The following is a 14,264-nucleotide window of genomic DNA, read 5'->3' on the forward strand; positions in this document are numbered from 1 at the left end:
ATGGAAAATATAAAGAGAAATCTGAACCTATAGAGTAATTAAAGAGAACCAGTCAACAGAGGGTTAAGGTGTCTCCAATTCATAGAAGCAGACATAGAACAAGGCTTGATATAAGAGCAAAAGTCAAGCAATTAGCATAGAGGACTATTTACAGGCTGGCTCCAGGCTGAAAGGGACACAAAAGGACAGTTTGTCCTCAATACTGTATACTAATATTACTACTCTATAGTAAATACTACAATGCCCTGCTGACCACTTCTCTTTAAAAGCTCAAGAAAAAAAAACATTACTTGGGATAAATAGGAAAGTCCAACTAAAAAATGAGCAAAAATTATAATTGCATCTCAAACCAGAATATTACATAACATCTCCAGAACCTGACCGTTTAATCCTGTGCCTGAGAATATAACATTTTGCCATCGCGTCACACTTTAATGCTAAATTGCAAAATGAAAACAAACCAGGGTAATAACAGACTGCTATTAACAGCTTCACATTTTTATTTCAAGGCAAATAACTTTGAGGCTGTCCATTTGCAGAATAAATTTCAGATACAAAGAGGCTGCCGCCTCTGGCGCTATATCAAACAAAATAATGTGAAGAGGAAAACACAACATTTCTAACACCCTTTGCTCTGGCAAGAACACAGAATATTGGGGCGCTCCTGGTGGATGCAGGACAACGGAAGCGACTGTCCGCAAATAGTCACACCCAATACCAACATTTGTCAACATTTTCATTTTAGGACGATTCAGATGATGGCTTAAAGGGACGGTACATTCTGAAATATTTATTGTATAGTCAGTTAAAAGATAGGCGCCTGAACTGTATTTCCCATGATGCTCAGCAGGACTCCACTACTGGTATTGGAGAAATACTCAAACGGATTTTTCAATGAAGTTCATGCTGGGAACCAAATTACATTATGTGTATATTATATATCATAGTTTTATAGATACTGTCCTTTGAATTATTTTTGGAGACATTGCATTCCTTTAACGTTAGGAACGATTTTGAATCAGATTACACAGGCACTGCTTTACATTGATGGACATATAGCATTTGTATGCGACACCTATTATGAACATTATATTTTCGTGGACTGTTCAATAAGGGCCATGCCTTATTAGGCTTCATTTGAGGGTACCGAGGTTTGCAGTCAATGATGTTTTGAAGTCTGCAGCAGACCACTGCCATGCCGAAATGTGGCCATATCTGGCCTTTAAGATCACTCATTGAATGACCAGACAAGTTGCAGGTTTGAGCGCACTCATTGGTCATACTACAAATATACCAGGGGATTTCTTAAAAAACAAACAAAACAAAAGAACACTTTTTTTTACCTCACATATAGACTTCCTGTCTGAGTCTAGTTATGGACACGAGCCCTTTCAACTTGGAATGAGGACTTGCATACATATTTATAAATGTTACACAATGACTTGATAGCTGATCAACTTTAATTTTTACAAAACGAAAAGCATCTTACATGGTTTACACTAACTGTGACTTGTCTGGAAACGTGGAAAAAAAAAAAAAAGGAGAGTCAGACCCCAAAATAATATTTTTGTTTCTTTTATATAACAAGAACAGCACACGGCAGTTTGATATATCGAAAGGGTTTCCACAGCAGGAACATATGGGAAAAAAATTTAAATTCCAGGTCTTATGCACGAACCTGGGCAAAATATGAAAAACTGAACAGCCAGTTTAAAGTAAAAAATAAAATAAACATAATGAAAGAGCGGTTGTTGCAGTGCCACAGCTTTGTTGTAAATGAATAAATTACAAGAGAAAAATTTAAAAAAAACAAAAACAAAGTTCTTTAATTACAACAAAAGTCGTTTAGGAAAAGAAGTCGGCAGACAGGGAGAGAAAATGATAAAAATAAGAAAAAAAAAAAACGTTTAGCTGTATCCCATGCACCCCACAAACATGCAGACGGAGGTCCTTGTGACAAAGGTGTACTTTGGCATGACAAAAGAACCAAAAAAAGCTGTCAAATGAACTCAAAAATTAAAACCATTAATCCAACATTGAGCTGAAAGCAGCCGTGTGTCCTTGGGGAGTTTCATTAACTAAGGAAGACAACACCAACTGGGAAACTCTTCATATTAGAATCAAAACAGTAAATCCTACAGTTGTGGTTATAACTGGGACCCGCGAGACAAACATGGAAGCAGCTCGGAGTCCTGGAGACGCAGCGGGCGTGAGGCTGCACAACGTTGGAATAGAAAACACGAGGTACATACAAAGGTAGAAAGAACGCTTTTCATGTCAAGTCTGTGGCCACTGGTGACTGAGGAGGTGACAAGCAGTCCAGTCTTAGTGCAGTCATCGCTGCAGGTCTGTGCCCGTTGTCAGTCTCCCCCTTCTTAGTAAACTCTCCCCCGACTGCGGTTCCCACGGCCGCCCCAACCTCTTCCTCTGCCGCCGCGGAATCCTCCTCTCTGGTCTGTAAGGAAAACAAGGAAACGTTTTGTTATAAAGCAGAGTCAAAAGGACAAATTTATATGATGAAATCGAAATTTCTTATTAAGGTTTTAAGGGGCATTTCCACTTTTAAAATACCCCAAATGATTTGCAAATACTAATTTGTCTACAGTTATCCCATCAAGGGCCACTAACATCAAAGTTTCTTCCCATAGTTCTATGTTTGTCAGGTTACACATAAATTGTGACATTTCCTTTGGGCAGATAGTGTTCGTCTATACCGAACACTTGGAGGTCTGTATGATATATATAGAAACCAGTTACACAGTAGGGGTGGTACTCTCAAATGCTGGAATCATGACATTTGACGTGTACCCACCATAAGAGAAGGGTCCAAGGCCTCCACTGTACTTGCCGCTGGGTGGGTTATAGATCTGTCTTGAGTCCCTTTTTGGTCCACCTATAGGTTTTTTGGGAGGGGAACTAGATGTAGTGTCTTCACTTGATCTCTTTTGTCTGAAAGAAAACGTATTGTAATATAGTGTTAATTCACTTGAATGTAAAAACGTAACTGCATATAATGTATAATATAATCTCCCCCCCCCCCCCCCCTGCCATGACAGCAGCCTAGTATCACAGAACACATATTACATGTAACAAAGTCTCACTCACGCAACCTCTGTTTTCTGGACCGGCTTCCAAGACAGCGTCACAGTGCTTTTGTAGGATGGAGGATTGTGAAACAAATCCTAAAAATTAGCAAAAGAATAACATGTAAGAGGATGAAATAGTTCTGAAAACCCAAATATAAAACAGCCCGTAAGGAGAACATTCTAAGAAAAATACAAAAACTGAACCATTGATATTTCACGACAAGATCTACTCTCTGAAAGCGCAATAAAAAGAATTAACACATAACAGGCTGCCAGCAACAAAGCTTCACCATGAAGGGTTGGGCGGTAGAGAAACCTCTATATACCAACACAGCCAAGGCAAACAGTTAAGAACCAACAACTTTAGTCAAATTTGTGGGCGACACAAACATTATATTAACACAGCTGATGCCTCCAAAAATGCCAGTCTCTTCACCTCATCATTACAACTACATAGCAGCCCATGTCATCCCTCAAAATGACAAAAAAAACCAAAAAAAACAAACAATTCTTACCTTGATTAAAACATTAATATTGTTGGTTATTTTCAAAGCTACCACTTTGATTTTGTTCTGCAAGAAAAACAAAAATAAAGAAAACAAGTTAATTACAAGCAAAATACGGTGTGGATATCACATCAAGGGGTGGATGTTTAATATCTATATCGCTATATATTATACAAAATGTCAAATATAACCGAACATGGAAATTAATTATGGACTTTATAGGAATAAACTCACTTGTCACTAAAACCTTGGGAAGATAATTGCCACTACTAGGAATACTTACTACCAAACAACCTGATACAATCTGCAATGGTTCGCATTAAAAACGGACAAGGATTCACAGGTCAGCTTATCTCTGACACTTGGGGGAACCTATGGTACATAAATCACCACCAGAGTCCACAAGATAGGTTGGTTTATTGGGCAGAAAGCCATGGTCCAACTTTCAGTGTGCTAATTAATACCAATATCCAATCAGCTGATGAGTTCTATAGATCTGGTATCTGTGTCACTAAACATTTACATCTCATCATACAGAGTCTGAAGCCAACCACAACCCCTGGCATTACCTCTTCTGTTTTAAGCGAGTCCCCGGTTTTGCCCTGCAGGGCCAGGCGAAGCTGTCTGATGTAGACCTGAAGTCCTCTGGCAAAGTACTGTAACCTGCAGGATATAATAAGACGCAATCCGTAAAGTCACCGTTTCAGCGATTTACACCACAATAATCGTCATAGAAGAACCAAAATGCTGGGACCATGAAAGACTTATACTGGACTCCTGCTCCTGAGCTCGATCTCACAGACCTTCCCATTCTAACACAACCTGCTCACATCTCACGTGGCTGCTTTGCGTGGCTCACCTGATTTTGAAATCTTTCAGCTTCTCAGCATTCACTTTACCAATGAGAAAATCCGGCAATTTCCTCCCAAGTTGGTGGAAACTGAAGAGTAAACATTCGACGTAGCTAAACTGAAGTTTGGGCTCCTCGTTGGCAGAGTTCTCCCCGTTCTCCACTTCCTCCGGTGGGAGTGGCATGTATTCCTGTTAGTACACAACAGTTATGTAGACACCGGCTGAGCATAACGGAAATAGTTACATTAATTCAGGATGGAGAGTCCGACAGGAACCATTCGAGAGGTAGAACTCCCCAAAACTCTTCTTTAGCTCATAAGTTAACTTTGGATATTTATAATTATGGGTATCTTAATGCCACACACACCATTATAAATGCATTTAATATTTGTCATGCCTGCACACATATCCCTGACAAGCAGTGAATATTTAGTGTTGTAACATAACATACCAGTAACTTATCGAACAGTTTGTTCAAGTTGGATTCTAGCTTGTCCATGTCACCGCAGAACGAGCTCATCTCCGCCAACAACTTCAATACCTGAAAGACGACATTCCACAGTTACATTCAAGGCCAATTACTTCACCGATTATAAGAGGCAAGTCGCCGTTTACTAGAACAGTGCAGGTTTATTACTTGATGTACTCAGACACAAGAATCACCAACATCCCCAGCAGATACTTACCTCCAGCTGCACATCAATGCCTTCAGCTGGGCTGGTCAGAGAGCTCAGGATGGGAAGAACGTGCTCACAGAAATAGGTGACGAATTTAGTGGAGTGGACGTTTTTCTGCAAATGAAGAGCAAACCGCATTGAGATGCCTGAAGAATATCTGAGGCTATGAAATAGGAGTTATTACACGTCCCCTAGTTACACTTACTGAGAAGAGGGGCACTGCCTGGCGCATGCACTGGAGCAGGCGGTCTACAGAGTCAGGGTCTGCTGGGTTTAGGGTTTGATGCAGTCCTGCTTGCTCGGTCACTAGATCCACCAGTAGCTGTCTCCCGCTGACTGTCTGCAAGGTCTTCAGTGAGGACAGGATCTTCATGAACAGGACAAACTCCTCTCCGGTGACATCATACAGAACCTTACAAGCACAAAAGGAAATTAAATTCATCCTGAGAAATAAACCTTAAGATAAGGATTTATAGTAGTTATTAAAACATGGAACCTACAATTTATTTCTTTAACCCAAAGCTATTAGCCAATATATCGACCAGTGTATATAAATTACCTTTTTGGATTCAGAGAATATTAAATCTTCCACCTCCTTCGTCAGAACGTCTTCGGGAAGCGTCTTCATCTTGGCAGAGAGGAATTTAATGGCTCTCTCGCGGACAATATCTTCACCTTGAAGAATCTGGCTGAACAAGCCCCCCAGTGTACCTGCGAAAAACAGTCCCCGATTAGAAACAAAACTTCTCAACCGTACAAGAGCTAGCGCCATGTTAATGGGCCTCTGACACTGCTATAACTACTACAGTTTTAAAGAAAACAAACTGCTACACAGATATATTCTGCAAACTACTGAAAAATATATACAGTCCCTAAGATCAACAATTAACAATTAATAGGAAATGTGAGTGAATCTCAAAATGAATGTAGGGGTTAAATTATTCTGAATTAAGTGGCGTCACAATTTGGGAATAAATAACCTACTGAACGTAATATCTTTGCATAGAATTTGACCATTGCTTTCTTATATATTATCCTCTCTATTAAGGATGTTGAGTGTTGTAACCTCTGGTCATATCACCATATAATCTGGATGGCTGTACTGTACTTTTGGTTTAATATCATTGAACCATTTCCCTGTGTTACACTCTTGAGACAAACACTGCAACCTTATTTGTCAAGGCTGCTTAAGAAATATTCAATTAGATGAACCCCGCACTGCGCAGTGTGTGCATATTACAATATAAATACTGTGACTATAGCCCATCATCTCTGCAGTTACCTTTCGCATCCATTTTGAATATGCTCAACAAAGCATTGTTCACCAAGTTGAATTCAGCGGAATCATCTAAAACAGAAACAGATTACAGATCGTCACAATGAAGCTTTGAACACGCAATGAGCAAAACTGATAAACTCCGTCCCGGTGAGCATGTACATTCATGTGTACACACTGACACGATTTACCTTCAGATCTGTGCTCTTCATCTCTCATAACCATCTGCTGAAAAGATGTGACTCTGTACAGATATCTGCCTACACTGCTGGTGTTGAGTGTGTACACACTGCCACATTTGTCCAACATTGTTCCATCGTTGATTGTGATTTTTTTTTTACGTTTATAAAATCAAATCAACAGATACAATGTGCTTTGGTATGATAAAACAAAATAGTGGGAGCATACAAACCAATGCGATATTAGTCATTTATTATGTGATCTGTACGATAATTACATCAGTGTGTACCCAGCTTTACGGGTAACTGCAGCCCCTACTAGAGGTTGTGACGATTCTATTGTGGTTTAATGAAGGAGAGAGATATAATACTCAACTCACGAGTAAGATGGAAGGAAGAAAAATAGTTTGGGACGTGATAGTTTGTAATATAAAAATAAATATTATACGCTTCATACCGTACCTGACTGCAGAAGCTGAGTGAGAATGTCTGCCACACGGGGGAGGTTGTCTCCTGCTGCAAACTGTGACAGTTCTTTAATTGCTTGCCGGCGAATCTAATAAAGAACAGAAAATTAACGGGGTGACTCATCTCAGCACTCACAATGTGGATTACAGTCAGTGTAGGAGGGAAAAGTGGGGAGCTCCACAAATCCCTCAACAAACCCTTACACACAGACACCCTATCCATGCATAACAATAAGAAACACGTCTCTCTAATCCACCCCCCAAAAAAAGCATTACTCTGCATACCGAACAAATGTACCCAAATCGGTAAACACAAAACATTAATGTACTGTGTCATGAAATCCGCATTGCATGAGATCCTGAAAACGATCGGGAGCTTCCATAAAAAGAACAGTTTTGAGAATTGTTAGAACCGTCAGTCTAAGCAGAGACTGCACCGTTCTAAACAAAGGTATGATAGGTACAATAAAGATACCATTTCCAAACTGTTCATATAATTAGCCTAAAAGCAGGACAAATGGTCACAAAGAGCATAGGTGTAAATGCAAGGTAAGTAAGTCAATGCAATATGCACATCAGATAACACACGATCTATGGCATGGACCGACATGACCAAAAAGGAAAAGTATGTGTATGTGTGTGTGTGTGTGTAATATATATATATATATATTATAATAAAAGTCTAGTGGCGTGTGTTAGTCTGTGCGTTTGAAAAAAAAAAAAACCAAGCTGCAGCGCCACCTACTGGGTGGAGTTATACACTGACCTACTAAATTCTTAGTGTGTGGGGGGGGGGGAACTCAGAAAGGGCTGAAATTTGGTATACTAAGATGTTTTTAATTTGTTAATTGTTAAGTGTTTATAAAGATTTTAAAAATATATATATATTTCTTGAAGGAGAAGTGACAGTTGGGAGTGGCTGGTGGTTGCCGGGGGTGACAGTTGGGAGTGGCTGCCGGGGGTGACAGTTGGGAGTGGCTGCCGGGGGTGACAGTTGGGAGTGGCTGCCGGGGGTGACAGTTGGGAGTGGCTGCCGGGGGTGACAGTTGGGAGTGGCTGGTGGTTGCCGGGGGTGACAGTTGGGAGTGGCTGGTGGTTGCCGGGGGTGACAGTTGGGAGTGGCTGGTGGTTGCCGGGGGTGACAGTTGGGAGTGGCTGGTGGTTGCCGGGGGTGACAGTTGGGAGTGGCTGGTGGTTGCCGGGGGTGACAGTTGGGAGTGGCTGGTGGTTGCCGGGGGTGACAGTTGGGAGTGGCTGGTGGTTGCCGGGGGTGACAGTTGGGAGTGGCTGGTGGTTGCCGGGGGTGACAGAGCGAGAGGAGTGTGATACTCAGGACCGCTGAGAGAGATCCCTGTGTCTGGATAGACATCTGGATAGATGTGGCGATAAAGATGAAGGATGAGGTGATGGAGAAAAATGATGAGGTGGTGACATGTGGACAAAACCACGTTAAAAAAGGGCACTTGAGTCGGGAAGTAACGCTCTTCCCCTGAGGAGGCCTGGGCTAGGCCCAAATGCATGACAAGAACCTTTTTAACACCTTAAGTAGCTTGATTTGACTAGAATGCATGAGTATCATGCACGGGTTAATTAATATATATATATATATATATATATACACACACAATATATACACACATACACTATTCTGGCAGGAATACTCTTCACGTAATAAATGACAAGATTGGTGAGGACTACAAATTACCCACAAAATAACAGAAGACTGAATACAATATCATACCGAAACATCTTCGTCTTCACATAGATCCAGCTGAGCATTGAGGGCAGCGTCGGACAGCTCTGGGAAATGCTTGAAAAATTTGGGTATAAACTGAGCTGCCAATCTCTTTTCTTTCGCTCCCCCTTTCACGCCATCCAGGATTACTTGATATGCGGCTTTGTGCTGCAGAAAACAAGGGGGTGTTACTATAACAATTTAAAATGTCAATTTTGCTTCTTAAAAAATACTTGTCCTTTACTCTCTTCTGTAATAAATATTGTGCCTAAACTGAAAAATAAACAATCCTGTATTGACAAGCGTTAGATTTACACTTGGAAAGGCTGCAGGTCGTCCGCTGTGTCATGTTCAGGTGCCTCACCCAGGACCAGCAATAAGAGTGGTGGGACCAGATTTACTGACATCAGACCAGAGTCTAACAAAACCAGGGATAGATTAACATTTACTGCTGCAACAAGGGCAAAACTAAAGGCTCGGGTACTGTATATAGAGCTTAACTTAGTGCTGACTTAGTGGTCCATTAGAAGGTAGTGACCAGTAGACAATGAGGCCACAAGTGCAGCTCAGTGTCTGCAAAGTGTGCACATCTGCAGGAACGGGGACAAAGAAGGCTGTATTCCCATAACTGGGTTATGTGGGGTTGGTAACGGGCAAAAGCCTCTGGATCCATATCCTCAATTAAATCAATTTAATTGAGGATATGGATCCAGATCAACATGCAGACTGTACAAAAAGTAGACCCCATGTCACAAAAGTCTGGGTAGCCCTGGCTTCATTTATACGGATGCTCATTTTGAATGCTCAAATAAATACCTGAATTTAGAACATAACTCAGTTTGTCCCAGGCTTGTTTGGACTATTTAAGTATAAGCTAGGGCAATTAAATCAATATAGACACCCAAACCATAGGACATGCATTTGTCACTAGCGTTACTACTGGCTTGGTAAGCTCATTTGGAGCTCCCCCTAGGCTCCTACAACACATTTATCCACAGGTAATTGCATGTGGATAGAAAAGTAGCTTTGTAGTGTTATACCCGTCTCGGTTTAAATGTGTTTTACAAGTATTAAACACACACATAACCAACACTAGTGGGTACAAGGTGTAAAGGTTTCAATATCACCAACACTCGCACATCTTGTTTCAGCTGTGCCTTCTTCCACTTAGAATGTAAGCTCTCTAATGAGTAGGGTCCCACATACCCTTTGTTTTCATGTCTGTACTTATTTTGTCTATCTTGCATGTCCCTGTTTTATGTATGTCCTGTTTTCCCTACTGTACGGTGTTGTGGAGCACTGTGACACCTTACAAATCTATGGTGAAAATAATAACTGTCCTTTAATACCACTTCCATCTAGTATTTTGTCTTCAGGCATGTGCTTCCATGTAAGCAATCCTAAATTACTTAGTTATCACTGAGAATTCATACTGGAGATAACAATGAATCAATGAACAAACTAGGTCAATTTCAGCAGGTGGTGTATTGTAATTGTTATATAAGGGTTACTTGTGCCATCAATAATTTATAAATATTGCTAAATATTGAGTGAAGAGGGTTTTACAGGAAACCAGTAATCAAACAGTTTCCCAGCACTTACATTTAGCAATGGCTTCTAACTTTACCTTCACTGCTTCTTTTTATTCTCTCTCCATAGTAGAAAGATCTGACAACATCTGGAACTGAAAGCCTTACAGCGGCTATGGGAAGTTCCCAATGGCAGAGCGAGCCCAAAAGCACTGAAGGTGGGGGCAGCACGGTGGCTTAGTTGTTAGCACTTCTGTCTCACAGTGCTGGGGGGGTCATGAGTTCAATTCCCGACCGTGTCCTTATCTGTGTGGAGTTTGTATGTTCTCCCCGTGTTTGCGTGGGTTTCCTCCGGGTGCTCCGGTTTCCTCCCACACTCCAAAAACATACTGGTAGGTTAATTGGCTGCAATCAATATTGATCCTAGTGTGTGTGTGTGTGTGTATATGTTAGGGAATTTAGACTGTAAGCCCCAATGGGGCAGGGACTGATGCGAGTGAGTTCTCTGTACAGCGCTGCGGAATAAGTGGTGCTATAGAAATAAATGGTGATGATGGTGAACAGTAGAAATCACAGTTATATGTAAATGCCAGGACGCTGCTAAAGTCTGTGAATGGTGGGGCCCCAGTCGAGGGACCACCACCCAAGTACAATTATTACAAATCAATTTTTAAAACTAAAAAAGTCACTTTAGAAAGCAAAGCATTACAATGAGCTCCGTGCTATACAAATGACTTTTCTCCAGCTCACACTCAATACATGGAGTGAGAAACTAATTAACGAATAAGGGCACCACATTTACAAGCAAGGACAAAGAAGGGGGGATGGGAGGGGGGCTTGGATGAGGGGGGTAAAAGTATAGCTGAGGAGAGACTAGGTAATGTAATAGTATAGCAGCAGTGAGACAAGGGAAGGTAATAGAACAGGTGATTGTGCAGGAGGGGGTAAAGAGAATGTTGTAAGGATAGTGGGAAAGCAGGTGGGTTGGGGGTTAACAGAATATGGAAGGGTTCATAAATACAGTAAAGGGAAGAAGATGAGACTATACAATTGTAAGTAGTACTACAGAAGCTGGGGAAAATAAAAAGAATGGTAATAGTATAGGGAGGGAGCAAGAAGGGGGTAATAGTATAGCACCGGAAGGGGGTAATAGTATAGCACTGGAAGGGGGACACACAAGGTGGGGGCTAATACAGCACTGGGGGGGGAATAGTATAGCGCTAGGGGGGCAAGGAGGGGGTAATATTACAGAATGAGGGGTTGAACAAGCATATCACTCGGGGTGGGGGGACAAGGAGAAGGGATAATAGTAAAGTGCAGTGGCTCCCAAACTCTGCGCCACGGCTCCCTGGGGTGCCGTGATCTCAAAGGGGTGCTGCGGCCAGGGCTGGAGGTAAGCAAGGCAGGGGACTACTTTGTAATTATTTTGGCTTGGGGGTGCCTTGAAAAAATTATGGAGACCCTAAGGGTGCCTCAACCTGTGAAGGTTCGGGATCCACTGGTGTAGTGCTGGGGGAAGGGGGGGCGGGACAAGGAAGGGGGTAAAGGTACGGCGTCGGGGGGGGGGGCAAGGAGGGGGTAATATTATAGCACTAAGGGGGGGGGGGTGGAATAGTATAGTACCATGGGATGAACAAAGAGGGGAGCAATAGCAAAGCGCAGGGGGGGGACGGGGACAAGGAGGGGGCAGTATTGTAGCTGCAGGGAAAGAGGGGCCGGGGGTATCACAATAGTAGTGGCGGGGAGACAATAGTATAGCGGTGGGGAGAAGGGGGGTATGATGGTATAGCGGCAGGAGGGATGAGGGGGGGTTAGAGGATAGCACAGGGGGTTAGAGGTAGATGAGGAGGGGACAAATAGAGCGCTGGGGGCTAAATAAAATGGTGGAGGGGATAAATGTCCCGGAGGTCTGGGGGGAGGGTACTCTGTGTCTTTAATGGTCTCGGTAAGTTAGAAGACCCGCCGGGAGGAGGTTACGGGGCCCGAGGAGAGGCGGCCCGGACACCGCTGTCCGGGACCCGGAGGTGACCCCGGGAGAGACGCTCTTACCTGGCTAACGTCGTCCTTGGCGTCGGCCAGGATCCCGTAGTTCCGGTACAGCTCCTCCACGGTCGGCATTGTCTGCTCTGGCGGCTCCGGTGATCAGCGGCTCAGTGTGTGCGTAGCGACCAACAGCCAGCGAGAGGAGGCGGGAAACAGGAGAGTACAGGGAGCAGAGCGGAGGTCACAGCGCCACCTGGCGGCTCCGGCGCTCAGCGGCTCTCCCAGCTCAGTGTGTGCGTAGCGCCCAACTGCCAACGAGAGGAGACGGGAAAGAGGAGAGTCCAGAGAGCAGAGCGGAGGTCACAGCGCCAGCTGGCGGCTCCTCGCAGCACATTGGTGTATGGAGAAATACAATCCCATCTGCTCATGTTCTCTGAGTGGGATAATAGTGAACTTGTTACATTCACCTGCTGTCCGATAAAAGTTATGTCATAAAGATTAGAGTAAGAATAGACGGTAGAAATGACTCCTAACATGATAAAGAGGGATGCAGATGGTCAGAACTGACATTTTCAGTGCCCCTAAATTTCCAGGGATTAACCTTTAAAAATGGGACTGACCCTGGAATTTTAGGGCACATGGTAACATGGCTGCAGAGGAGCCGACGCTGCTACATTAATTTTGAGCAAAATAACCAATGTCTGATTTGTCCCCAAGTGTCGAAATCTGGTTGTTCACGGGGCAAAGGGGCAGTAGCAGGGGCGGCTAGGCCAGGGGGGGTTATATGGTCCCATAGTGGGCTACCTTGGGCTGGGTCACCTGCATTTTTTTCATTAAAATGTTCCTAATAGGCTGCCGAGTCAAGTTTAACCCCCCCCCCCCCCCCCTCCCCTCCTGGTAGCTAAAATTTACCAGCCCTCTCCTGGATGGTAGCGATTATCAGCTTTTTGGAGGCGTGAATGGGGCAAGTGGGGTGTACAAAGGGTTAAACTTGCCCTTCTATTACTGTACCTCACTTTCCACATTAAATGGGCTGTGGCAATGCTCGCTATGCCTGGGACCCTTTCTCTTTCAGATATCCAAATTATGTTTCTCCCTATAAACAGAGATGGAAATTCTGCGCTCCCAAGGGAGTGTGAATGCAGCCAAGGGGAATAGGTGTGGGGGAAAAAGTCCCAACCCCTTTATATAGCAATGATCAATTTCCCCGGCGCGGGAAGGGGAAGGAGGGAGGGAACAAACCAACATGTAGCTGTAAAACAATGATGGTATTCACCAGGTAGGCCAGCCGGCGTACCTGTGATTATTGAGGATACAATGTCAGGTATAAATATATCAATAAACACTATTCCAAATAGTGTACAAATGCAGATGGAAGGTAAAAGTCTTGAGAAGACAAAGTCTTAAATAAACAGTAAATCTCCTGTTGCTAAAGCCAGCCGGCTATTCAGTAGTGATCAGCGCCGGTGCCAGGGTTCACGGCGCCCTAGGCAAAACTTCACCAATGCGCCGCGGACACTGAAAAATAGCGGCGGCACCCTGCCGCCGCTGCAACCCTCTCCTGAGTCAGCGGCGCCCTGCAGGTCCCGGCGCCCTAGGCAACTGCCTAAGGTTGCCTAATGGGAGCGCAGGGCCTGGTAGTGATCACGCATAATGCGCATGAGAGAAAGGAATCCACCTTGTAGATAGTGATGCAAAGCAGCTGTTGTAGAATATGGTGCAGGAAATAAATCCTCTGTTCCATAGAGCGTCTTTGCTGAGGTGAATAAATGAAAACAAAGGAAAAGTCCAAACACAAATGATAAACACGGAGACCTTGCAAAGTCCCGTGCAATAAGAACAGAATGTAGTGACAGAGGCTAGTGCTCATACATATCAGTAGAATAAACAGCAGGTCCTTAAACCGGACTAGTGAAACAAAAAAATAACTGTGGGCTGATCCCCAAGTATTCGGAGGTTTCAGTCCAGCAGAAA

At 43.4% G+C, this 14,264-nt stretch overlaps 2 protein-coding genes across 3 annotated transcripts in view; one reads left to right on the forward strand and one right to left on the reverse strand.

Annotated features, from left to right (window-relative positions):
* The window catches only part of LOC142103967 (embryonic protein UVS.2-like), a 34,001-nt gene that overhangs the window by 3,595 nt on the left and 16,142 nt on the right, over nt 1-14,264 (forward strand). Inside the window, exon 1 of one of the 2 annotated variants that reach the window (XM_075188376.1) lies at nt 12,527-12,688. The exons of the other annotated variant lie outside the window; for it this stretch is intronic. The gene's annotated coding sequence lies outside the window, so the exon portion shown is untranslated. Of the gene's footprint in view, nt 1-12,526; nt 12,689-14,264 lie in introns of those variants that run through there. 2 annotated transcript variants of the gene reach the window in all.
* Nucleotides 1,560-12,553, reverse strand: API5 (apoptosis inhibitor 5). Its single transcript, XM_075188372.1, has 14 exons — nt 12,357-12,553; nt 8,785-8,946; nt 7,039-7,132; nt 6,404-6,469; nt 5,681-5,832; nt 5,327-5,533; nt 5,131-5,235; nt 4,896-4,985; nt 4,452-4,633; nt 4,162-4,255; nt 3,602-3,658; nt 3,106-3,182; nt 2,813-2,949; nt 1,560-2,455 (listed from the first exon to the last, which is right to left on the reverse strand). Exons 1-14 carry the CDS (start codon nt 12,423-12,425, stop codon nt 2,376-2,378), a joined length of 1,572 nt encoding a protein of 523 aa, XP_075044473.1. The 5' UTR covers nt 12,426-12,553; the 3' UTR covers nt 1,560-2,375.

Source organism: Mixophyes fleayi, chromosome 10 (assembly GCF_038048845.1).
Source record: "Mixophyes fleayi isolate aMixFle1 chromosome 10, aMixFle1.hap1, whole genome shotgun sequence".
Lineage (NCBI taxonomy): Eukaryota > Metazoa > Chordata > Amphibia > Anura > Limnodynastidae > Mixophyes > Mixophyes fleayi.